Genomic DNA, 26,731 nt, shown 5'->3' on the forward strand with positions numbered 1-26,731 from the left:
TCCATTATGCTCTAAAACATCTTTTCATTTTGTTTGGTTCAGATCTTGGACCACGTATCCGACACCACCAGGTATGAGGGATACAATGATGAACAAAATATATTCCCTACCCAAGGTTTCTGTATAGTTGAATGCTCTTCCTTTAGACAAATCGTTTCAATTCTCTACATCTCCACCCACTCTCTTCATTATTTTATGAATGATTGCTTTAGGAACCCACCTGCTTGGATACTGTAATCCCACGTCCATCCTTAGCTTTCTCTCTTAGAGTCTGTTTCTCTATCCTTTCCTAGAGTCAAGGTTAAACCCATGTTTTTCCTTTCCTGTCTCATTCTTTTAGGTAATTAATGGGAAGTCTTAAATTTGGTCCCAGTTAAATGGCAGCAAAGGCTCATAAGAATTCAATTATCATATGTATTCCAGAAAGCCAGGGTACACGCTGACTTCGTTGAGTAAACAGGAAATTATCGATCCTATCCAGGAAATGACCTTGTTTGAGGGCAAAGAAAGTGCCGCGGATTTCCCTCTTTCCTTCAGTTCCCTTCTAAACTCATTTCCGGGTTCTAATCAATTTGGTCCGTCAGTAAAATAAGAGTCCTGCTGACTCTTCGCAGTCCCACCCTAGACGTCGTCCCTGAGAGAATGGCCAATAAACCCTTCCCTTTAGCAGACATTTTTATGCCTCGTTTACCTCATTGCCAACCTCAACCAATCAGTAGTTGCGGTAGGCGGTACCAAAATAATCTTCACTTCCTCCCCAAATAGCCACACCCCTCGCTTGCGTCCTCCTGATGGATTACTGACGCAGCCAATCAACCAGCAACCTTGGGCCCAGCCTACCTTAAACCCAATCAATTAAAACGGAGACGGGGAATTGGGGCGGAGAATGGAAAACTTGCCCCCTCTTTGGAGATGGTTTGGAGAGGTGCGTCCGGATTTCTTGAACTTACAGTTTTCGACCAACAGTCACTGCGTACTTTCTCTAATGCCCCAGTTCTGTTCTCTTCGACCCCACCCCAAGATGAGCCCCACCCTTCACATATATTCCCCTCACCCCCCCGCCTTCTGATTTCAGACTGGCACGCCCCCATCCTGAATCCTGCGGAAAAGAACCAAACCCAGTTGCCGGGGCTTTACACGTTCCTCTCGTGCGGGCAGAGGAGGGGAAGGACGGACCCTACGGCCTCGGGCGCCAATCTTTCCATTCAGTGCGTCTCTCCTCCCTTCCCCACGTTCCCGGGTCGGAGCTGACACGGGAGTGGGAGGGGCTGTGTGTCTGTCCGGCTCGGGGAGAGGCTAACGCTTCTTAAGGTGGAACGGAGCTGTTGGGAGGCTGGGCCTCAGAAAACCGGGATGTGACGTCCTCCCGCCCTCCAACCACGTTTCTCCGTTTTTCATCTCTAGTCCCCTAACCTTACTTCTAGGCTTCGTTTTAGGGAGAACAAGCAGGTTAGGAAGAGGATATAAAGTTAGCGTCTAAAACTTAAAATAATAAAGTTATGGAAAGGAAATACGCACTATGGAATTTTTCCTTTGTGATTTAATCTCTGCTGTGTTCTAGCTCTGCTGTGTTCTATCTCTGCTGTGTTGTTATCCCTAGATTACCCTTTAAGTAGCAGCTAGAATTTATTCTGATATGGAAACGTGAGCTCGATTTTGTCTAATAAATATTTGCAAATGAATCGCTTGTATGTGCATTTACCCCATATCCACTATATCTGACTGCAGCCTTGAAGCGAAGCAAAAATCCTGTGCTCCGTAGTTGTGGTTTACTTCCTACACCTTCTAACATCAGGTCCCTTGAAAAACTGGAAGAGTGGAGGTGATATGTTGCACAGCCTTGCAGTCTTGGCTCTAGTCAGATCTTTCCATTTGTAAAATGGGGATAATACCTACTCCCTAGGTTTACTGTCACTGCTAAAAGACATAGCATTAATGAAAACATTGTAACCTGAAAAGTGTAAGCATAGATAATACAGTATTATGAATACAAAGTATATAGTAACAGCAAACACTTGAATAATCCTTACTATCTTCTAGCACTTTTTAAAACAATATTTTAAAAAAACTCTACCCCTAACATGGGGCTTTAACCTGGGACCCCCAAGATCAAGAGTCGCAGGCTCTATTGACTGAGCCAGCCAGGTGCCCCTTAAAAAGCTATTTCGTAAAATTTCAAACACATACAAATGTAGAGAGCATAGTATTTTATTTATTTATTTTTAAAAGATTTTATTTTTTAAAAAAAGATTTTATTTATTTTATTTGACAGAGAGAGACACAGGGAGAGAGGGAACAGAAGCAGGGGGAGTGGGAGAGGGAGGAGCAGGCTTGCTCCTGAGCAGGGAGCTCAATGCAGGGCTAGATCCTGGGACCCTGGATCATGACCTGAGCTGAAGTCAGACACTTAACGACTGAGCGACCCAGGCGCCCCCAAAAGATTTTATTTTTAAACACCTCTACATCCAAGGTGGGGCTCGAACTCACCACCCCAAGATCAAGAGTCATATGCTCCACCAACTCAGCCAGGTACCCTGAGAATAGTTTATTAAAAAACAAAAACAAAAACAAAAAACATGTGATAAGCAACCCCGGCTGATCTTTTATCATCTAAACCTCTTTCCTCCCATCACTTGATTATTCTGAAGGGGATTTCAGGCATTCCATGATTAAATACTGCAGTATGCATTTTTAAAAGGTAGAGATCCTTAAACAATAACACAGTACCATTAACACATCTAATATAACAATAATTCCTTGATATCACCAGAGTCAAGATTGAAATTTTACTGACTGCTTTATAATATCTTTTCCAGTTGCTTTGTTCAAATCAGGATCTCCCTCCACCCAGCCCAAATGTCCACATATTATATTTGATGGATATGTCTCTTGGTCCATATACATTGCATTTGCTTGGTATGATTTTTAAGCCCCTTTAAGCTTCAGACCCTTTCTCTGTGCACTTACCTAAATGCTTTACATGCATGAAGTCATCTCATTTTTCCACAACACTGTGAAGTAGGTACTATTATTATTCCCATTTTACTACTGTTGAGGAAACAAAACAGTTAAGTGATTTAAGTTCTCACAGTTATAGAGCACCAAAGCTGGGATTTGGATACACAAATCATATACACAAATCATACGTTTTATATAACACGTAAGTCTTTAATAAATGCTCCCGAAACGGTATTGTGACATATTAGTCACCAATAGTATGAAGAAACGATTTGCTCAAGGTAGACTAACACTTGTGAATTATGTAATATGTTCTATTTTAGAAAAGTTTGAATCCTTACATTTTGGTTTCTTGCATGTTTCAGTGACTCACTCTCTCTTTCTCTCTCTCTAGAGCTATGTGTTTGTGAGCTGTACACCCACGGTGGGGCTCAAACTCATGATTTCAAGATCAAGAGTGGCATGTTCTCTACTAACTGAACCAGTCAGATGCCTCTCAGTGACTATATTTTTATTCTGCTCCATATCACCCTTCTTAATGCAAATACACAGAGAATGAATGCAAGTGTTTCCCCCTGTCTTAGGGTGAAATCAAAACAAACATAGGTTTATTTATCACTTTTTCTAATTTAAAAATTACATAAGCAAAACCCATAAGAACACTAACTATAGATATAGTAGAAAATGAGGTAAATTAAATTATCTTCAAGTTCACATCTTTGGTGTATATCCACTTGTGTCTGTGTGTATACTCAAATATATACATACGCTTAAGTATATATTTAATTAAATTAATTAATTAACTTATTTATTTGAGAGAGACGGGGCGAGCATGAGAGGAGAGAAGGTCAGAGGGAAAAGCAGACTCCCCATGGAGCTGGGTGCCAGATAGGACTCGATCCGAGGGCTCTGGGATCATGACCTGAGCCAAAGAGCCAAAGACAGTCGTTTAACCAACTGAGCCACCCAGGTGCCTGATAAGTATATATTTTAAAAAGCAATTACATGATTATATTATACAAATTTTTTTTTTTTTTTTTTACTTATTTATTTGACAGACATCAAGAAAGAGGGAACACAAGCAGGGAGGAGTGGGGGAGGGAGAAGCAGGCTTCCCATTGAGCAGGGAGCCCTTTGTGGGCTTCAATCCCAGGAATCTGGATCTTGACCTGAGCGGAAGGCAGATGCTTAACGATTGAGCCACCCAGATGCCTCTATTATACAAACTTTTAAAGCATGATTTTCTCCCTGGAATATATTCAGATATATGAAAAAATTGGTTCTTTTAAAATAATGTATACCTATTGTAAAATATCTAAATGGTAAAGAAGATATAAAAAGAAAATCAGCTATCTATTATATAGACATACTATTATTTATTTAAGAGTTACCCTATTATGGTTATTTAAGCAAATTTTCTCATTTTCTACAGTCACAAATAATGCAGAAAATATCTTGCATATATTAAATAATTTCTTGAGCTTCTAATTCTCCAGTGAAGGATGGTCTAATCCTTCCCTTGCTTTCTCATTTTTAGTACTACTTCTGTACCATGCCTCTCAAGTTCCACATATATACAAAAATGTCAAAAATGATTGACAAATGAAACATAACAAAACATCTAACATGTAGCAAGAAGCAAGCATTTGATGCCAAGTTATCTGTGTGTGGGAGAACAAGTTAATATTTCAAAAGGGGGAAAATACAGGGCGCCTGGGTGGCTCATGTCATGATCCCAGAGTCCCTGGATTGAATCCTTGGATTGAGTCCCGCATGGGGCTCCCAGCTCCATGGGGAGTCTGCTTCTCCCTCTGACCTCCCCTCTCTTGCCCTCTCTCAAATAAATAAATAAAATTTTTTTTTTTTAAAGGAAGGGATACAGCTTAAATTGGGATAGTGGAAGGATGGAGAGAAAGAAAAGACTCAACTGGGCTTCATTTCCTATAAATTTAAGGATTTTTTTTCATATATATATGTTTGTGATATAGATAGATCAATCAATCACAAACAACCAATTGACCTTTCTGCTTTCTATTTATGTAAAGGAAATGCCATCTATTTTCTTTTTTATTTGAGTATAGTTGCCCACAATGTTACATTAGTTTCAGGTATACAACCGTAGTGATTGGACAAGTTTATCCATTATGCTACGTTCATCATAAATGTAGCTACCATCTGTTTCCATACATCTCTATTACAACAAGTTTAAGGATGTTTTTTAATTCTGACAGTTCACGACAATGGAATAGAAGTTGAGTTGGGACTTTGGAGTTACTTGGATTTGTTAGTTTAAGTCCTGGTTTTGCTACTTACTAATCATGTGAATGTAGACACAGTCATAATCTCTAAGTCAGTTTTCTCATCTGTAAATAGTACTTTCGGGTACCATAATGGTACCTTATGGGATTGCTAGAAGAATTAAATGGGGTAACACATGCAGAGTTCTTAGCTCAATGCCTGGCACACTGTAAATATAATGCAATTTTATACAAGTGTAACTTAAACAGTATCATACATTTAGCCAGAAGATAAAAGACTTTACTATCTAAATGTGAAATGTAGTCATCAAGTTGTAATCCAGAATACGCAGTCTTTTCTTTTGAGCAATTCAAATATTTCATGGATGACATTTTTTGCTTTCATATTATTTTATGTGATAGAAATTAGAATAGTTTGAGAAAAGTTTAAACAGGTCAGAGGGTGAAATATGTAAGAGTTTCTAAAGGAATAATATGACTGAAGGAGGAAAAGTAGAGGTGGGCTCCCGGGTGGCATATTCTGTCGTCAAGTGAACTGACGACATGTTTTGCATCCTCTGTATACTGTACAGTTTTGCATCCTCTGTATACTGTACAGTTTTTTTTTTTTAAAGATTTTATTTATTTATTTGACAGAGAGAGATCACAAGTAGGCAGAGAGGCAGGCAGAGAGAGGAGGAAGCAGGCTCCCTGCTGAGCAGAGAGCCCGATGCGGGACTCGATCCCAGGACCCTGAGATCATGACCTGAGCCGAAGGCAGTGGCTTAACCCACTGAGCCACCCAGGCGCCCCTGTATACTGTACAGTTTAAAAAGCATTTTCACATCAGTTATCTCCTGTGGTCCTTGCAACAGGCCTAGTGGGTAGTCAGGGCGAGTATCGAGGTCCCCTCGTCGCTCAGCCCCCGCCGAAGAGGGGCCTTGCAAGTTCATACGGAGTTTAGCCTAGAGTTCTCTTCGTGACACGCTCCTTCTCTCTTCACACATCCGCTCCTACAACAGCACGTACTGAACTCCAGGATGGGGTCAGGATGACAGACTAACCCGGTCCCAACGCCATACCCCCTTATGCACCGTCTCCGGGGAGCGGGAAGCCCATCAACGCCGTTCCGGAGAGAACACCTCGGGTCGGCCGTGCAGAGAACACCCCCGAAGGCGCGTGTGCAGCCGCGGCGGACGGCGTCGGGCGTGACGGGGGGACCGTCCGGACCGAGGGCAGGGGGCCGCCGTCGCGCGCCCAGGCGAGCTGCTCGCGCGGCCCAGTGGCCGGGCGGCGGCGCCCCACCCCAACCCCGCGCCAGCCCCCGGCTCCGGGCCGCGCGTCTCTCCCGGCGCCGCGCACCCCGGCAGCTCGGCCCGCGGCTCGGCGCCGCCCGCTCCTCCTTAACCCGCGCCGGGAGGCGGCGGCGGCGGCGGCCTGGCGGGCGGGGGAGGGGGAGGGGCGTGGAGCGCGGCGCGGAGGCCGGGGAGGAGCCGGGGCCTGCAGCGGAGCCGAGCCGAGCCCGAGCCCGAGCCGAGCCCTGACACTGTCCGTCCGCCTTCTGGCTCCCCCGGAGCCCGGACTGGCCGGAGCCCGAGAGGTGGCAGCGCCGGGGGCCTCACGCGCCGAAGGGAGCGGACCGGACGGGACGGGACTAGAGGAGGCGCTGGCCACAGTAGCCAGGGACCGGAGTCGGCAGCCGCGGCCTCCCGGACCCTGCTGCCCAGGCCAGCTCAGGGAGAGCGGGGAGTAGGAAAACCCCACCCTCAGGGGCACCCCGGAGCGGAGGCGGGCGCGGGGACGGGGGCAGCCTCTCTCGCCGCTGGAGCGGAGACCCTTACCGCCACTCGGGCGAGGGGAAGAAGAGACCCCTGTAGGGGAGAGGAAAACCCCCATCCTGGCCCGGGAATAGACCTCCAGAAGTAGAAAGGGGCGATCCTGCTAAAGGAAGCAGACAGCGTGAGCCCGCCCCAGCGTGCCTCCACCCCTCCAAACGCACACTCTCAGCAGTTCAGGACTTTTGAGGCTAAGAGAAGGGGGGACATGCCTGTGGAGTAGGCGCCCTCCATCCTATCCAGTACTCACAGGGGAGAGGAGTCCTTACATTCGGAAGCAGAGGCCACTCCAGGGAAAGAAGAGGAGCCGGCTTTCAGCCTTTCAGGAGAGGGGAAGGACTCTCCTCTCAACTTCCTTGTACCTAGACAGTGGAACAGGGCAGAGCCCCTCCGCTCAGATCTCCAGCAGACAGAAAGAGCCCTCCACTCCCGAAAGATCCAGTTTGGGGGGGAGGGGGACTCCCCCAAGGGGGAGGAGACAACTCCAGGTTCGGAGAGGCTCCTCCCCTCCTCCCCAGGGTTACAAGCAGGGTGTGGGGGGTGTGCCACCTTCCCCAGGTAGGACCTCCTTCTCCTCCGCCGCCTCCTCCCTCCGCTCCTCATCCTCAGGGGACCCAGTTCCCCCCGACCCCAGCTTGGGATGCTCAACCAAGTACAGGAAGAGCCATTGAGGATGAAACTCTTCATCTGCCTTTGAAGAGGGGAGTCCCTCCAGCCCCAAACTCCAGTACCAGGTGGTTCCCTCCCTTTGCTGGGGGAAGCTTGGAGACAGGTTAGTGCTTTCTTTAACCTCTCTGTCCTCTTTAGGTACTAGTGGGGGTAGGGGCTGAGATGGTGGCTCTTGGGTTTCATCACTGGGGAAGGTAGAGTAATAACTCAGAGAATCCTCTGGGGAGTGTGTTCTGAGGAAGCTCCTGGCTTCAGACTTACACCTTCTGCAGAGGCTCTGTGAAATGGGTTTCTTAGTGTTTGGGGACTCGATGGATGGGATTCCTTTGAGGTCCCTGGGGACACATAGGGTTTCATGCTGAGGGCAAAGGGGTATCAGCAAATGCCTGCATTTTCAGAACTGCATCCGTGCCGTGTAATAAGGATGGACACATCCCAACCAGACTCCCAGAGCGCTCTCCATTCTTGGGCTTTCTTACCTCACTAAAGTCATTGTGGCATTTCATGGCCTACACTTGTCTAGGGCTTCCAGTGATACTACCTTGTTTTACCTTGTAAGCCTACTTCAGCTTCATGTCCGCCAGAGCTGTTCTCTCCTACCCACTGTCTCCTTGACAAGAAAATCAGCCTGTCCCCACTCACCCTTCCTCTGACACCAGGAGGCCTCCTCTTGTGGCTTACCTATTCCTGGATGGAAGCATGGCTCTGTCAGTAAAATCCAAAGGGACAATGGAAATCCCCCCTTCCTAAGGCAAGAAGAGAGGATACAGGGGAATGCTAACTCCTGGGTTGAAGTTCTTCCCTAGTGCTGGTCCTGTACCACTGCCCTCATGTCCTGTACAGCTCCTGTCCACAGCTCCTGTCCTTCACTGACAGTTCCTTAGGAAAAAGCAGATCCTGGATAGGAAGAGAGGGGTGTTGCTGCTCAGCTTCCCTCCAGTCTTCCATCGAAATAAGTTGCCCCCTTCCCCCACCACCGGGAGATTTGACCTGTGATAAATCTCCTTTAAGAAAAACACCTAATAGTTTCATCTTTTCCCTTCCCATTTCTTGTTTGGTTCTGTGTCTCTGGAATCTGGTATTTAAGTTTTCTTTCATGAGATATGAAGCAGGAATCATCAAAGCCCAGAATCATCGTGCCAGGAAATCCTTCTAGTGGATGCGGGGCGTTTAGCAGTGTGTCTTTCCACCTGGGACCACTAGCTGGGCCCCCACTTTCCTGCCTCAAATTCTGTGTGCACCTCACAGCAAAACCAAGTGGGAGGCTTCCATCTTACGTGGGTTTTTATGTTTCCTTCTTCTTTCTCTATCTGGGCCTTGGTGGGCTGTGTGAGTCCCTACATACATCCACTTGGCCCTGGAGACTACCTGTTAGTGGTATATGAGGCAGGGGTATAATCCAGGTCCACACAGCTGTGCTAGAGAGCGGTGTACATATGTCTCTTAATTCAGGTGAATGGGGCTCTGACTCTGTTTCAAGTGGGTATGTGTGTGGGGACAGTTGCGATGCACTTTTCGGACTAAGCCTCCAATTACCCAGAATCCTGTGTTTTTGGTAGGCCTCCTGAAGCAGGTGCCCCTGCGGGAGGACATGGAGAGGTTGTTGGTAAGGCTGCCCTGCTGGGAGGAAGGCCTTGGCCTGCCCTGGCCAGTTGAGAACCCTCATGAATGGCTGCATAAGAGTCCTTTCTTGTGGTAAGGCTGCTCAGTGTCAGGCTGTGGCCACTTCTTCTAGAACTAGCGAGAGAGTTTTATTTCTGGTATCTCTAGTCTCAAAAGCATGAGGCTACTTGGCTCTTACCTCTAGAACTCCCTCCCCCACTTCGTGAAAAGAGCCGACTCTAGTGTAATAGCAACCCGTTTCTCCCAAAGTGCTTTCCCAGATGCTGGAATGCAACTTGTTGAGAGACTGAGAGGGAACTGTATCACAGTGGCTCCAGGTGGGCCCTCCCTCCTGCCCCCCAACAGTGCAACCGGCCTTACTAGGATGGAGTTTCCCTAATTCTCCTTGCTTCTGTGGAATCTGCTGGGAGCAGATGGCTGTTGGGTTGGATTAACTATGCTTTAGAGTGGTGTTTTCCAGATCATGTCTTATGGCTAGACCTGGTCCCTGCTGAAAAATAGAGATGATATCCTCTTGTTCCTTCATCTTTGAAGTCTGCGTGGTCCTGGAATTGGTCTGTAGTGGGGTGACCTTATCCCCAAAGTAAAAAGTGGAGTTTCTGACATCTCGAAAGCTATTGCAAATTCAGTGCAGGTTTTGTAACATAAACCATGGCAGTCTTGCTGTTTTCAGTCTTAACCTCCACGGTCTGCTTTCTCATTTCCAATATTCTCTGTTTTGCCTCATTCAAAAATAATAATAGCTACACTTACCTAACATTTACTAAATGCCTTAAAAATATTAACTTGAGGGGCACCTGGGTGGCTTAGTGGGTTAAAGCCTCTGCCTTCGGCTCAGGTCATGATCCCAGGGTCCTGGGACTGAGCCCTACATCGGACTCTCTGCTCAGCGGGGAGCCTGCTTCCCCCCTCTCTCTCTGCCTACTTGTGATCTCTGTCTGTCAAGTAAATAAACAAAATCTTTACAAAAAAATATTAACTTGAGGCAATCCTTACAACAACCCTGTGCAGGTGCAGTTATCATCTCTATTCTATAGAGGAAGAAATGACAACATAGAGAGGTTAAGTAACTTGCCTGAGGTTGCACAGCCAGTAAGGAGTGGAGCCAGGATTGAAACCCAGGCATCCTGACTGGTAATTGGTAATGTGGTAAAACTCAACCACTGCTCTATTAGTGTTGGCATTCTGTCCAGAGCAGGAAGGTATCACTCCTTAATACCTGACCTTGGCACCATACAGAGAATAATTCCTGGCCTTTCAGATAAAGTGGGAAGAAAACCTTGCCTGTTATTTTGGATCTTCTCATCCAGGATCAGTCTTCCACACCAACAGAATGTCTTTCTGTTTTTCTCTGCCTTTCTCCTGGTACTGTAGTCTTCATTAGATGTCCTGTGGATGTGATGGAGCCTGCCCTTTGGCTGCCTTTCCCAGTTTCTATGGGTATTTCCTTTCAGTCTTCCAGCATGCAGAGAAGAATGTGGCCTGACTCAGGTTCTTCCCAAGCCCAGTGGCACAAGGCCCACCTGGAGAGAGAGGTCTGGGTAACTAGGTTGGTTGGACTAAGAAATGGAAGTAGCTCTTGTTTGCCTTTCTAATATTAGCTCTGAACATTAGCCTCGTGCCATTATTTTGGGGAGCATGGAATGTGTGGCAGCCACAAGCTCATTAAGCTTCATTCACTTCCCTCCAGGGATGAAGCTTTGGCAGTGTTGATGACTTCATCCCTTTTATTGAAGGGGGAAACTGAGGCATCAAGACTTCAGGGAGCAAGGGGTGGCTAGGGACATTTAGTGAGTCAGTGTCAAGGCTGGGAATAGAATGGAGGGACCTCATCTCTGAGGTTCTGTGCACTGGACAGCCCTTCCAGAATGGGGAAGTGACAGGGGTGAGGAAGTGGGATGGGTTAAAGGAGAATGGTGCCAAAAGATCAGGAGGACCTTCTGCTGCAAGCTTCTTGTAGCTGGTAAGATTAGGATATATTTTGAGTGCTGTGTGGTATCTGGAGGGCTGACAGGGAGGGTGCTGGAGAAAGGTTAAATTTAACCTCTCTTAACCTGGTGCAGGGGTAAGGGTAGGGAAAAGCATGGAACAACTAGCAAAGGCTGGCAGTGCTTCCCTTTCTGGAATTCACAGCGATTGGCATGGGTTCTGTAAACCACTTGAAATCTACTCTCATGTCCGTGTCCTATGTTGGGAGACTTTCAAATGAAGCGTCCACGGAAGGCTTCTGTATTCATAAATTGAGGTTTCCTAGGGATCTTTAGCAGAAGATAATAGGGAATTCTTTTTTTTTTTTTTTTTTAAGATTTTATTAATTTATTTGGCAGAGAGAGATCACAAGTATGCAGAGAGGCAGGCAGAGAGAGAGGGGGACTTGATCCCAGGACCCCAAGATCATGACCTCAGCTGAAGGCAGAGACCCAACCCACTGAGCCACCCGGGCGCCCAATAATAGGGAATTCTTTATAGACCTCCCCTTCTGAGGAGGACCCAGGAAAACCCTGGTCACTGAGAACCTGCTTATTGCCACAACACTGTTCGGCTGGGATAACCCAGCTATAGGACCAATTCACTGCCCAAAGCGCCCTGCTTTACTCCAGATGCTGTGGCATTTTGATTCAGTAATGCGCTGGGAGGTTTGAGGCTTCCTGGAATGATTAGATATCCCTATTAGCTTCCAAGTTTCCATGATATTGTAAGGCAAGGTGGTGGTGGTGGGCTGTAAAAGAGGGTGGTGGGGAGAGAGGCTACCCATAAAGGGGAAACCCTTTCATGATACTATTTATAAACATAGCTTTTTTCTTTCTTTCTTTCTTTCTCTTGTCAAGCGATTCTTGGGTTTCAGTTGGGTCTCAAGCTGCTCAGGCCCTGAGGCATAAGGTGTTTCCCTCAGCCTTGTGGAGTGGGTGTGTTGCTGGGGAGGAGCAGGGTGCCGACTACTTGTGTGTACATGCAGAAGTTGTGTGGGTGGGGAATTTGGGGGAGAACACAGGGGTGAGAAAAGGAGAAAAGGAGAAAGGGTAAATCTCAAGGGGAGGAGAGCCCCAGCTGTGGGCTACAGAGTGAGCTGACAGCTTGCAAGTTGTGTTGGAGGCAGGAGAGGGGGGTAGGCAGTCGTACCTGGGATTGAGTTTTTAACGGCAAAGGATGTGGATTTGTGTATAGTCGAATCCATACCGCTCGTGCATTTTATCTGGGTGCGCATTTAGAAATTACATACGCGATGTGTTTCTGTCCGGGATTCTGAATTCTGAGGCTCGCTAGCCCTGGTGGGACCGTCAGCAGGGCCTCGAGAAGGAATTACTGGCAGGACTCTCCTCCCCTGGCGAGCAGGCACAAACCTCCAAGCGGCAAGTGCTTAGGGGGTTGCTGGCATGGGCTCTCTGGGAGCGCCAAATGGCTACCAAGCGCTTCCTGCCAGCCTTTCTAGACCCTGCAGTAGCAGAGAGCACCCGGCGCTCTTCACCTCCCCCCACCAAGACGTCACTCCGGCTACACGGATCTGCCAGCGAGAGCGCCCAGGGGGTGTGGGTGGCAGCAGGGTGTGCAAACATCAGGCGTGGGCGGTTTGGCAGCGCCAGGAGTTTGCATGGAGGTGCAGCAAGCGTGCGTGCCTGGCTGGGAAGGAAGGAGAGAGGAGGAGGGCGGGAGAAGGGGAGCCAGCTCTTAGCCCCAGAGTGGCTATTTTTAGCTAGGCTATCTGATTGTTACGGTGTGCACACAGCTGGGTGTCCCCCACCTCCTGGCTCAGTGAAGCCCAGCGGGCTGGGAGGTGGGAGGTCCTTGCCGATGCCTTCTTCCTGGTGTTGGTGTCTGTGGGCGGGAGCCGGTCAGGGGCAGCTTTAAAGGTGTGAGGGCGGCTCTAACTCAGGATCTGTTACCTCTGTGTGTGGCTTTGTGCTCTGCTGGTAATGTACATCGTATATCTCATTGTGATCTCTGGGTATGGGGGCCACTGTTTACATGTGTGTCTTGCCTCTGTCCTTTGCTGGTCGTCGTGCGTAATTTATGCTTGGGGTAAATCGAATATGCCTCATGTGCACATATATGGGATAAAAAGGTGAGGGGTCAAATTCACCCACTGTGAAACATCTGTAAAAGTGTTGGTGTGTGCTTCCTTGCTGTATATTTGTGTTTACTCGGACTGTTTTTCTTTTCTTTTCTTTTCTTTTTTTTTTCGGACTGTTTTTCTTTACATGTTCACTTGTGCTGTCTCTATGTATGTAAAACAAGCATCACATAATTGGAGAGTAGACTTTAGCTGATTTTACCTGGTATATTAAGTTTTTAAAAAAATTATGTGGTTTAAAATATTATGTTGTAGGGCTCCACGTAAGGAGGATTGAGGGAATACCTCAGTTGGGTGGGGGTCTGACTTCTTAGTGCTGAATGGAGAGTCCTATTGGCTGTGTTCTAGTTTAAGATGTAAGACTGGTAAGTACCAGTCTGTCATCTAGTAGATGATTGGTGATATGTTGTCTGGGAGCTTTGGGAACACTTGGTTGAGGGCTGTTCTGCGACAGTCTCCCATGGGGATTACAGTGGGAAGAAACTCTACTTCCCTTAGAGCACTAACATTTGAATATTATTTGCCACTAGTAACCAGCTATCACACTCACCTGTTCTAGTTTCCTCTCCCCTTTGTTCTCTTCTCTGCAGAACCCAGAAGTACCATGGCTTCTGACCTAGAGAGTAGCCTCACCTCCATAGACTGGCTCCCCCAGCTGACCCTTCGAGCTACCATCGAGAAGCTTGGGAGTGCCTCTCAGGCTGGGCCTCCAGGTGGCAGCCGCAAGTGTCCCCCAGGCTCACCCACAGATCCAAATGCCACCCTGAGCAAAGATGAGGCAGCAGTGCACCAGGATGGCAAGCCACGATACAGCTATGCCACCCTCATCACCTACGCCATCAACTCCTCTCCAGCCAAGAAGATGACCCTCAGTGAGATTTACCGCTGGATCTGTGATAACTTCCCCTATTACAAGAACGCTGGCATTGGTTGGAAGGTGGGATGACTTCTGTAACCTGCGATTGTTTTTAGCCTTTGACAGCCTTTTTCTCTACTCTTTTGTTTCTTCCTCTAACCTGGTCCAGTTCACTCTGACCTGTTTCAGAGATGCGTGAACTTAAAATCTTATATCTCCCATCCCCTACTCTTTTTCAGAGTTGAACAACTTTCATAAGGTATATCAGGGAAACTCCAGTGATATCGAGCCACTAAGTATAGTTATGAGGATGGCAGGATGCTGTTGCTCATCATACCCTCTTACCTTCTGAGTCTTCGAAAAGGAGATTCATTCATTTCACAAATACTTATTGCCACTCTACTATGTTCAAGTCACTGTGCAAGGGATGGCATTGCTTCTTCCTACCTAGAGGTAGGAGTCTCATCAGATTTCCAAAGCTTCATTACACGTAGTCCTCATCTTCTGAAAAATTGTATACCAGTAACAATAACAATAATAGTAATAATGATAATAATAAGGTCCTTCACCAAGAGCTCATCCGCCAAGCAAGTAGTAAGAGGATAAGTTGTTTGGCTGGCAGTAAAGGAAGAAGGAAACTCTTCTTCCAAGCAAAGAAGGAAGACTGCTGTTCCCCATCTTTTGGAGCAGCAACTCATTTGCCAGTTGTTGAGAAGGAGTGGGGATTTAATGTAGTTCTTTCACTCTGTAAATCACCGGTTGACATACAAATCAAATGATGAGCTGGAGACTACTGGAAGCGTTCAGCTTTTCCTCCATGACCCTGTCCCTGCTCGCTACCACAACACCCAGCCTCGTCCCCCACACAGCTGCAACATTCTTTTTTTCCTCCAAATGTAGCACTCCAGGGGGCTGTTGAGAGAACAAAGGTGACCTTGTGCCTTTGTTTTGTTTCAAATTTATATTTGCTTTTATTTATATAAACAGTCTTAAAGGGGAGATTAAAATAAATTAAGGCAGATATGTATCTGTCTTAATTTTTCAGGTATATATATATATATATATATATATATATAACCAATATATAACCAGAAAGATTATATAGTTGTTGTTTTTTATATAGATACCAGAAGCACCTGGTAGTCAAGTTTATAGGCATTACCTCCCATCCATTTAATTTCTGCATTTTCTCATCTCAGGGCTCTTGCTATCTGCTAGATAAGGTCCTCCATCAGTATAGTTAGGAGGTCCTAAGTTTGCCTGATACTTGAACTTTATGATATGTTATGTTCTTTTGTGTCCCTCTGTGCCCTATTGGAAAATTTTCTGCTTTACACCATGCTGAAGCCTAACTTGCTTCTCTGCTTCCCTAGAATTCAATTCGGCACAACCTTTCTCTCAACAAGTGTTTCCGGAAGGTGCCCAGACCTCGGGATGACCCGGGGAAGGTGAGACACTCCTGTAAGCATTGAAAGGAGGGGCAGGAAGGAGAGAGGAGTAGTTGACAGCCTAGAGTCCTGTGGCTGTTTTAATTACCCAGAAGAGGAAATCATGTTAATTAGAGAAGCAGCTTTATTTTTTCTCAAAGGAAGAGCTTGGCTATCACGCTTGTGGGCCCCCACTAGCATGAGTGACTAAGAAAGATTGTGAAATTTTTTTTTTTTTAAGACTTATTTATTTATTTGTCAGAGAGAGAGAGAGAGAGAGAGAGAGCGCATGAACAGGGGTAGCAGCAGGGAGAGGGAGAAGTAGGCTCCCTGCTGAGCAAGGAGCCTGATGTGGGACTAGATCCCAAGACCCAGGGATCATGACCTAAGCCAAAGGCAGGAGACAACTGAGCCACCCAGCCATCCCTGAAATCCTTTTTTTTTAAAATAGAATTATATATGGTAAAGTTGACTTTAATGCCCCCTTTCTTATGTGTGGCCCTCTTTTTAGATGTGAAAGGTAGGCTAAATAACCTTTGTAAGGACTTTTCTCTACAAAAATCCCATGACTTTTATCTTCAAAAGGGAAAAGAGATAAATCAGTTTCTTCTTTCGAAAGATGTGGATGCTCGAGTTCAGGAGAGCCTTGCCACAGATCACACAGAAGGGGATGGTTGTGTGTGGGCATTTCCAGCTCTTTGAACAAGATAGCAGAACAATCAAGGCCTGTGTTTGGACCACCAGTTATAGTTATACCCCTGACATACTCATTGAACTTTTAGGACAAATTTATTCCTCAAAAATAGCCAGTACCCTCGGAACTCTGTGTGATTCTCCAGTTATTTTTCTTAATATAACTTTTTTTTTTTGGGGGGGGGGGTGAAAATCCTCCCAACTATTTGCTTTTCCAAAGGTGGGAATTTTCATATATAATGATTTTGTTTTCTGTGGGTTTGGGTTCTCCTTCCAGGGCTCTTACTGGACAATTGACACCTGCCCTGACATCTCCCGAAAGAGAAGACACCCTCCAGATGATGATGTAAGTCCCCACCTGAGCCAGCAGCTCGGGCCACATCCTGTCTTGTAGTTTTGGTCCTTTCCTGTGTTTGGGGCAAAGGGTGAGCTGAAACCATGGGTCTCAGGAGGATGTTTAGTTTCTGCTTCCAGATTTCTGTTCTTTCCCAACCCTCAGCTATCCCAAGACTCACCAGAACAGGAGGCAAGCAAGAGCCCACGGGGAGGTGTTCCTGGGGGTGGAGAAGCCTCACTGCCTTCCGAGGGGAATCCTCAGATGTCCCTTCAGAGCCCCACTTCTATCACAAGCTACAGCCAGGTAAGAAGTAGGGGTGTCAGGGTGCATGGGGACGGATGGATGGGTGGATAGGTCGTTGAACAGAGTCATAGATCTGCCAGTTGGAAATACTGTATTATCTGTGATGTAGTAGGCAGATCAATTGGGAAAGAAAGGGAAAGCAGAAAAGGGAAGCTGAGAGAGAGAGAGAGAGAGATGTAACAGAACTTTGAGAAAGATCAGGGGGATGAAAAGTAGTGAGAAGAGAAGAAGGGGAGCCAAAAAGGTATGAGAATGGAAGATGGACAGAGCATGGGAAAATGGCTCGAGGTACATCACGATAGGAATCAATGAGACAGACGGGGAAATGATGTTCATTCATTGAAAAGTTAGGACAGGATGAAGACAAGCCAGAGAGCTTGGTGACCATGAAAGGCTCCTTTCCTGATATAGCACATGGATTGAGTCTCTCTTACTCCTTTCTGCAGGGCACAGGATCTGTGGATGGTGGAGCGGTGGCAGCAGGGGCTCCTGGCCGAGAAGGTGCGGAGGGTCCTCCTCCCCTGTATAACACCAACCATGACTTCAAATTCTCCTACTCAGAGATCAATTTTCAGGACCTAAGCTGGTCCTTTCGCAACCTCTACAAATCCATGCTGGAGAAATCCTCTTCCTCGTCTCAGCATGGTGAGCCTGCTGTTGGGATGAGGGCATGAACATACTTCTACTCCTGGATCGGTGGTACATTCTCTTTCCCTTCTGTGTTACTTTTCACATGAGGAGAGGCTGATCACTGGTTAGGGGAAGCATCTCAAGAAACCAAAATTGTTTGGAGTCAAGCTCTTCTGGCTTAGTTTGGAGCTGTTTTGGAGCTGTTTTGAGAGGCAGGCTAGGTTATTAGCTTCAGAAAGTGAGTTCAAGGGCTCCCCCTTCTAGAACTAAGGGCAGTGACTTGATGGCTGCAAGCCCATCATTTAGAGGATGGCCACTAGGGGACAGCAGTGGTTTGCTTTCCCTCAGAATCCGTTTCATTGTGAGACAATTTAATTTTTTAGCATATTTCTAGTTGCTTTAAAAAAAAAAAATTGTGCTCACTTCGGCAGCACATATATTTTTAAAAAGATTTATTTATTTATTTGAGAGAGTGAGTGAGTGGGAGAGGGGGTAGAGGGAGAAGATCTTCAAAAAGACTCCCCACTAAGCGCAGAGCCCACCCTGGGGCTCGATCTCATCACCCTGAGATCATGAGATCATGACCTGAGCTGATATCAAGAGTCAGACACTCAACCAACTAAGCCACCCAGGCACTCCGTGTTAATTTTTGTTAGAAAGAAATCTCAAACAGATGCAAAAATAGAGAAAATAGTGTAATACACCCTTAGGTTTCCAACTTTTAAGATGGCCCAGTTTTAATACATGGCAATATTTTGTTCAGCTCGTTTCATTTACCACCCACTTTTTTTTTTTTTTTAAATGGGAATAATGTAATGCAATTCCCAGATGTGCTATCCCACCTATAGGTACTACTTCATTGTGAAGTCTTAATGATAAAGACTTGGTTATCCACTGCCATTATTATTCTTAACACAGTCAATAATACTTCCTTAATATCAGTTTATATTTGGTCCATACTCAAATTTCCTGTATTACCGTGTGAGAGTAAAGTTCATATTGGAAAGCTCCTTTGAGAGATCACGTGGTCCAGCCCTCTGCGACTCCTGTTTGTTTCTGTTTTTATTTGTTTATTTAGATTTTATTTATTTATTTGACAAACAGAGCACAAGCAGGGGGAGTGGCAAGCAAGAGGGAGAGGGAGAAGCAAGCTCCCCACTGAGCAGGGAGCCGGATGTGGGACTTGATCCCAGGACCTTGGGATCATGACCTGAGCCAAAGAGAGATGCTTAACCACTGAGCCACCCAGGTGCCCCTTGTTTGTGGTTTTAAAGAAATTAGAGGTGGGGGTCGACTTCGGGTGAGGCATCAGAGCCTCTTGTTCTGTGTAGTTGCCATGTACAGGCCTCAGGGTTTGAACGGGATGATGAAAACTGATTAGCAGCCACCTTTCGGAAAATTTATATTAACTGCCGTGGATTTCTTCTTTTATATCTCGGGGGATTTAGAGCTGGAGTTATGCTCTGAGATTGTAGCCTTTGCTTGAGAAAGGAATCCAGGTCAGATGATTGATTGATCAGAAGTGTGGAGCAGGGAGGGGCTGTCAGAGACAAAATGAAAAATTAGAGTGAGTGAGGATTCAAGTGTTCACTCAGATTTCATGGTGGCTGAAAGCTCCTGCCCAGCCTCAGTCTCTAGTTCTTCCCTGCCCAATGTGTGCCAGAAATTCATCCATCCTTAATCTATGCCTCACCCAGCTCTGTTTGTTGGTGGTGAATCCAAGTAGGTAGTAACAGCGACAAGTGTAGATACAGTAAGGAAGAAGAAAGAGTAGGTACCCAGTGGCTTTATTTTATTAGTAATTTACCTTTTATTTATTTATTTGAGAGAGAGCACGAGCAGGGTAGAGAGGGAGAAGTACACTCCCCGCTGAGCAGAGAGCCTGAGGCAAGGCTCCATCCTAGGACCCTGGGATCATGACCGAGCCAAAGGCAGATGGTTAACAGACTGATCCACCCAGGCGCCCCTGTGATTTACTTTTAAAACTTCACCTGGTACTGTCTGCTCTTGACACTGATTCCAGGCCTACCCCGAGATCCCTGAGGAATAGAATGAAAGGTACATGCTAACCTTTTTGCTAGAATTCGAGCAGTTGTCACACTGTCAAGGCCCTCCATCTGTCCGTTGTATCTGTAGAGGTGGGGGAGCCATGGAGGGCAGAGGGAGCCCAGAGGATCGTGCCTTCTCAGGACATCCTTAAGTCTGGGGTTTCTATCTGACGCCTCCCATCTCATCCCTGTGGAAGTCCTGTTCAGTGAAAAATGAACTGGGGTGTCGGTAGGCTCAGTCGGTTGAGCGCCTGACTCGGGCTTTCGGCTCAGGTCATAATCTCAGGGTTTTGGGATCAAGTGCCCCACGCGGTGCTCCATGCTCAGTGGGGAGTCGGCTTGAAGACTCTCCCTATCCCTCCCCCTGCTCGCAGTGCTGTCTCTCAAATAAATAAACCTTTAAAAAAAGAAAGAAAAGAAAGAAAAATGCATGCCCAATTCACTTGGCTGCTTCTTCCACCCTCCAGGCTTCTCGTCTCTCCTGGGGGACATGCCGCCCTCTAACAACTACTACATGTACCAGCAGCCGCCGCCGCCCCAGCAGCAGCCGCCGCCGCAGCCACCCCCGCAGCAGTCGCAGGCGCAGCCGGCTCCCGCCCAGGGCCCCTCCGCTGTAGGGGGTGCCCCTCCGCTACACACCCCAAGCTCGGATGGGTGTACCCCACCCGGGGGGAAGCCGGCTGGGGCCGAAGGCTACGGGCCTCCCTCCGTGATGGCCATGCACCCACCCCCGCTGCAGCACGGGGGCTACCACCCGCATCAGCACCATCCCCACCCCCACCCTGCCCCGCAGCCACCACCGCCGGCTCAGCAGCAGGCACAGGGCCAGGCTCCTATCAACAGTACTGGCTTTGGTGAGTACGGAGGGTGTGGTGGGCTCTGGGAGGAGGGCGGGCTGGCCGGCTTGTTCTGACTGGGTCTGGAGATGCAGTTGGCCAGGTAGTTAACAGTGGGTCTCTAGCCTCCCCACCCATTCCCCCCAGCCCCTGCAGGAGCCCCTCTGAGCCCACGGAAGTTGCCACTCAGAGCTCCGTGTTTTGGGATTCTTGGACCACCTGCGATTGCTTTACAGATTCTCCTGCCTGGGAGCTAGGCTGTCTCTCCCTAAAGCTATCCGCTTTACTAGTCCTCCATCTCCAGGGAGGGAGATTTTCAGATTATCCTGGTGATGTCATTGACAACCTTGCACGTAGTCAGCCGGCTGCCACATCACTCTCTTTATTTTCCACCCTCCCCGCCCCTTTATAGCCTTTCCTCCCGACTGGTGCTCCAACATCGACTCCTTAAAGGAAAGCTTTAAGATGGTGAATCGGCTCAACTGGTCCAGCATTGAGCAGTCACAGTTCTCAGGTGAGTGAGGAGAGGACGATGACCAGAGGGGAGAGGAGGACATGGTGAGTGGGAAGCCTAGTAGAAACCAGAAGGGGATGGTGAATTGAGCTTTGAGGAGGGAGGATTCCATTGTTTTCCCTCCATATCTCACAAGGCAGATGATGCCGATGTTATTTGCAAATTAATTTTAATTAATTTTGCCTGAACTCACCCAAAATATGACCGTGTTTTATCCTACCCTGTTTTGTCCCTGGAGTGGGAAGGCTCTCAGGAATTCAGAAACTGGGACCACGATTTTGTAGTTTTGTCACTGTTTATGGGCTAATTCAATCACTCCCTTTGAAATTTTGTTTTCTTTACCAGCAAGATGGAAATTGTAACAAGAATTTAGGAAGGAGCCAACAGAAGAAGAGTTTGAAAATGTAGAGCTTTAGGAGATGTCAGTTATTCTTGGCAATGAATCTAGTCCGTAGTGTTGATTTGTGATGTGGTGGGAGCAGTGAGATGGGGGCGGATATGGTAGGGGCTTTGGGACCTCCACAAAGGGTAGCCCTTCTTGCTTCTCTGTTTGTAGAACTGATGGAGAGTCTGCGACAGGCAGAGCAGAAGAACTGGAGCCTCGACCAGCATCACATTGCCAATCTGTGTGACTCTCTTAACCACTTCCTTACCCAGACTGGTCATGTGCCTCCCCAGGGGGGCTCCCACCGGCCACCAGCCTCTGCCCGTATTGCTGACTCCTGTGCCCTTACCAGTGGCAAACAAGAGCCAGCCATGAACCAAGGTAGTGAACCAAGCAAGTTACCAAGGAGGTGGAGGCTCTGACGAAAAGAGAGGGGGAGGAAAAGGGCAGAAGAGAATTGAGCAAAGTCATTTGATGAGCAGTGACCCAGACTGAGCAGCGGGACTGGTTTGTCTGCTACGTTGACTGAACATCTAGTGCAATCAGTCAAGTCCTGTACTGAAACACTGTATGAGTCCCTTTTCCACCTTAATTTGGGAGATCAGAATTACTTATGAAAAGGGAGGAGAAGGTGCTCGTTCCAGATGTGTGTGTCAGTAACCCCTACCCAGATCATATCAGATGGGGTTGTGATTCTCTACAGTTACACAATCTTCAGACCAGTGTAATGAGAGAGGTTCAATGATCATGTTTCTCTATTTGTCATCCTTTGACTAGCCATGATATTTCATAGTTGTAGGGACCATTAAGGTCCCTTTTTGCCCTAAGTGGTGAGGACTGATGGCTCCTCCAGAAAGCCTTTAAGCCTGCTGAAGCTATAGAACAGAGCAAGGAAGGGAGGAGACATCAAGGAGAGAAAGAGTACTTCTTTCCCCCTCTATATTGGGCCCTACTTCACTGAGTATAATGAAGTCTGCTCAAGTAACTCTTGTCTTGCTTTGGCAGTGAACTCTTATGTGCACCCACAAGCCCCCCACCTATACCCCGGCCCATCACCAATGTACCCAATCTCCACCCAGGATTCAGCAGGATACAATCGCCCAGGTAAGAGCCAGGAAGCTTGCTTCTCCCGCAGCCCAACACTCTCTACCCTGACAAGTTGTGTTTGCTTTCCTCTGGCTCTGAGCCTGCATTCTCTTCCCTCTTGCTCACCCCTGCTGGGAGTGTGTGAGCCTTCATGATTCCTAAGGCTGGAGGGTGGGCCCCTTCTAGGGAGGTATATGTCATGGGAGGCTAAAGAAGACTGATTTACTTTGAGCATAACTTGTGCCTGCAATAATAAAAGGGAGTAAAAGCAGGGGTGCCTGGGTGGCTTAGTCAGTTGAATGTCTGACTTTGGCTCAGGTCATGATCTTGGGGTCCTGGGGTCAAGCCCTACATTGGGCTCTGCGCTCAGCTGGGAGTCTGCTTCTCCCTCTCTGTCTCCCTCTCCCCCTGCTCATGCTCTTTCTCCCCCCCAGCCAAATGGATAAATAAAATCTTAAAAAAAAAAAAAAAGACAGTAAAAGCATGCAAATAGACCAAAGATGTTGAACATTTATGTCCAGCTTTGGAATCTAGATGGAAGGTATGGTCAGGCAGATACATTGAGCACGTTATACAGACATACCTGCTCTGTGCTCATGTCTGTTTTCCTGTCACCTGACTCCTGTATCGGGGGTCTGGGATTGAACTACCTCTGATGGGGGTGGAGGTAGACCCTAACTTGCCATAAATAATATAAAATGAACAGATCGTTTGCTTTTAAATACATTTCAGAAAAATTGCTGTTATTATCCTGCCTAACCACAAGGGTTTCGAATTTTTTGGGTGACATCAGACTCTTTGTCCATATCTTCCTTATCCATGTAACACGTCTACAAATTTCTATACTGTGATTTCATATAATAGTACGTTGTGTATGTTTTTTTCATTACTACATGGTTTTCATAAGTATAATTCTTGGGGGCTGCATAGTGTTAAATTGCCATGTGCCCTCGTTTACTCTGGTTTATTTCCTGGACCCACTGGAGTGGCACTAGCAACGGAAACAACTCTGGGCTGATAAGGAGCATAGTTTCACCAGCCCTTCCTCGTGGTCCTATTCAGGGCTGAGCACTGCCTATCTAGATGGATAGAATAACTTCCCATCCACTCTCCTTTTAATTTCTTTGTCTCTTCCTGACAGCACACCATATGGTCCCTCGGCCACCGGTCCCCCCTCCAGGTACCAACGAGGAGATCCCTGATGACTTCGACTGGGACTTGATCACTTAGGGCCTTAAGGAGCGTGGCCATGAGCCCAAGGCTGGGTGGCGAAAAGTCTGGCAGTGGGGCAGGAGCAGCCCCAGCCCATCCCTTCCTCCTTGCTGTATATACTTACATATCCTCTTTTTTCTTGCTCTGTCAGAAAAGCCACCACAAGATGCTGCCGAAGATAACCCCCCTCTTTCCTGCCTCCTTCTTCCTCTTCCCTCTTGTTTTTTTCCGAATTCTTTTATTATTATTCTTATTATGGTATTATTATTATTATTGTTATTATTATTATTGGTTATCTGCTGTCCCCAGTCTTCTGCCCTCCTTCACAGACCGTGTCTGTCCCTTGCTAATTTAAAATCATCTGGCCAGAAGGTGAGGCTTTGGTGGCTACAGAGAAAGGTTTCAAATTTTGATTTACCTTTCTCTTTGAGAAACTCAATGCGAATCTCACCTTCTGACCCTAAATTGTTTTCTGTTCCTGTCAGTTCAGTCTAGTACTAGAGAAGCCACATTCTCAAGTAAAAAGAGATCTAAAACACCGCTGGGCAGCCATGAATTTGCAGGTTTTACTCAATGGTGCTAATTTTGTCCTCTGAGCTCTTCCTTGTCCCTTTTATCTTCGATCCTTACTTCTCCCGATCCTCACTTCCCATCTAGGGTAAGAGTGATGGTGGTAGTGCAGAAGGGTGACCATTAAATCCTAGAAGAATAAGACTTATGGGTTGGGTGGAGTCAAGCAGTGTAGAGGGGTGATGGAATATAAAACAATCAGTTTCTATATGCTACTAGAAACTTCCATGGGCTTGTTCCCAGCCCTTAGTCTACTGGAGATAGAGTTGGTCTTGCTTCTGTGGTAGGGATGAGGATACCTGTTCAGCGTAGGTTCAGCTTTTAGGAGATGGTTTCAGTTTGACCCTTTTGGGTTTTTAAACATAGTTTTCTCTGGAAATTAACTGTGGCTCATATTTGCATTTACAAATTATTCTTCAGTCCCCCTTCCCCATTCAGCAAATACTATTTTGTCCTCCTTCAGTTGCTGGCTCAACTCTTCCTCCCCTTTTATCTTCTTGCCCCCATTTTCTGGAACTCTCAAGAAAGAAAAGCCATTATCACTCTTTTAGTTTCATCATGTCCTAGGACAAGATGGGAACCTCTTTCCTACTGATCATAGCAGAACCAAACCTACAGCGTTGGTGGTAGGGGCGTGGGGAAAGGGAAAAGGAGCTGGCATACACACAGGTAGGGAATATTTCAATTATTTAATTATGTCAGCAAATGCTTCTCTTGGAATCCAAATCACTGGGGCTGAAGCTTTTGCCATTTGACTTTCAAGGGGTGAAGGAAATTGGTAGAGGAGATTAAATAATCTAGAGAGGAGAGTTTGTGAGGGCCAAGGGAGACCCCCCAGAAAAAGAAAAAAGGTATAGGGACAACTTCTATCCTTTAATGAGAAATGGCCATGAGTTACTGCTGCAAAGTACTTAGTGTGTTTCACGTTCATTGTTGAATACTAGTTACGAGAGGGAAGAGCAATTTTACTTCTGTTTTTATTTCACTGAATGTTCACTTTCCGAAAGCTGCAGGACAAATGTAAGGAACGGACAAGGCCACTCTCTCTCTGATTTCTGCTTCTTGTTCATTTTCTTTTATTTACCCATGACTTCCAGGAGATCTAGCTTTCCACTCTTCTGCTTTTCCCTCACCCACCCCTTTCTTTCTTTGTAAGGGGGTTATATATGAGAGTTTGTTGAAGAAGGCTGAAGCAAACAGCAAGAAAGGGCGGTTAACTAAAGAGCACTTTATTTTCTGTGAAGTTCTTTGTAAGAAATGGGGATATGAATGGCTTGAATCCCCCATTTTTGGGCAGTCAGTGGGGTTGAAGTATGACACAATATTTCCCATTGGGGAAAGGAGAATTTCTCTTAGAAATTGCCTTTGCCCTGTGTCCTTGTTCTAGGCATCTCTTCCGAATTCCTTCCAGTCAAGGTGCCTCCTATATACACAACTTCCCATCTGTTCTCCTGTTGTCCCCAAGATTTCCCCCTTTACAAATGATTATTTCTCTTTTCTAAACCCCCTTTCTACTCAGATCCACACAGGATTTACGAGGGTAGACGAAATTGTACATGTAAATGTCCCTTGTTTATAATTCATCTGTGTCTTCTGAAAATTAGTCTCATGAAGACTCTGGTGGGCAGCCAGAGTAACTAAAGTTTGGGGCTAGGGGTGGAGACTGGCCATCAGGCCTCCTGGGATTTTAGCTCCCTTCCATTGAACTCAGCCTTGCTAGATGGCACAGGACAAAACTTACCCTCTTTGGGCCTGTTTCCCCTCCCCTCCATGAAATGGAAAGAATACTACTTTTTCTTGTTGGTCTAGCATTGCTGGGCTCAAAGTATAGTCATTGTCGTATTGAGTGACGTGTGCAAAAGTGCAGGTGCTCCTGCCTCCAGGAGGAGATGAGGGAGAAATGGGAGGAGAGGGACAGATGGAGCGGTCACGTGGTATAGATCCACTCATCCTCCCTTTCCTCTCTTCGACCCGCAGGTTTCTAGTTTGGTGAGTCCTTCGTACCACCTGTAGTGCTTTGCATTGGTGCAGGCCGGCAAGGGGGTATATGATCTCACAAGTTGTTGTTGTGTTTTGCATGCTTTCTTAATAAAAAAAAAAAAAAGGAAGAACGTTTATGGTTTAATCTTACTGGTGCTGGTCTCAGATTTCTTTTTGCCAGGGTAGGAAGGCAGGAAGGGGGAAGCATTTGTCTTCAGCTGGCCTTGTACCCTTTCCCTGCCTCCCACCTCTGGGTCCAAACAGTTGATCTTGGAATTGTTTTGTAAGATTGCTGGGAAAGAAGAATTAAAAAACATGCATTTAACATCGCTTTTTTTTTTTTCCCCCCCAATGCTATTAAATATAGTGAAATATTGTTGGGAGAGGCAGTCACCCCTTATAGCTCGGTGTGTGGACTAGGCCACCTTGCCTATGTTCTGGGATATTTCAAAGATCAGAGATA

The 26,731-nt window shown here is 46.7% G+C and overlaps 1 protein-coding gene across 3 annotated transcripts; it reads left to right on the forward strand.

Moving 5' to 3' along the window:
- Positions 1-6,681: 6,681 nt before the first annotated feature.
- Positions 6,682-26,392, forward strand: FOXJ2 (forkhead box J2). 3 transcript variants are annotated; one of them, XM_032348879.1, is made up of 11 exons: positions 6,682-7,802; positions 13,982-14,328; positions 15,621-15,695; positions 16,645-16,713; positions 16,867-17,007; positions 17,454-17,652; positions 20,153-20,539; positions 20,934-21,035; positions 21,592-21,801; positions 22,426-22,524; positions 23,648-26,392. In XM_032348879.1, the coding sequence occupies exons 2-11, from the start codon at positions 13,996-13,998 to the stop codon at positions 23,734-23,736; spliced, it is 1,704 nt and encodes a 567-aa protein (XP_032204770.1). In that variant the 5' UTR covers positions 6,682-7,802; positions 13,982-13,995; the 3' UTR covers positions 23,737-26,392. The 3 variants fall into 3 exon arrangements, with proteins under 3 accessions (XP_032204770.1, XP_032204771.1, XP_032204772.1); XM_032348880.1 differs by lacking the exon at positions 6,682-7,802 and adding an exon at positions 13,630-13,756; XM_032348881.1 differs by lacking the exon at positions 6,682-7,802 and adding an exon at positions 14,487-14,700 and having other exon boundaries at positions 14,237-14,328.
- Positions 26,393-26,731: the final 339 nt, after the last annotated feature.

Source organism: Mustela erminea, chromosome 6 (assembly GCF_009829155.1).
Source record: "Mustela erminea isolate mMusErm1 chromosome 6, mMusErm1.Pri, whole genome shotgun sequence".
NCBI classification, from domain to species: domain Eukaryota; kingdom Metazoa; phylum Chordata; class Mammalia; order Carnivora; family Mustelidae; genus Mustela; species Mustela erminea.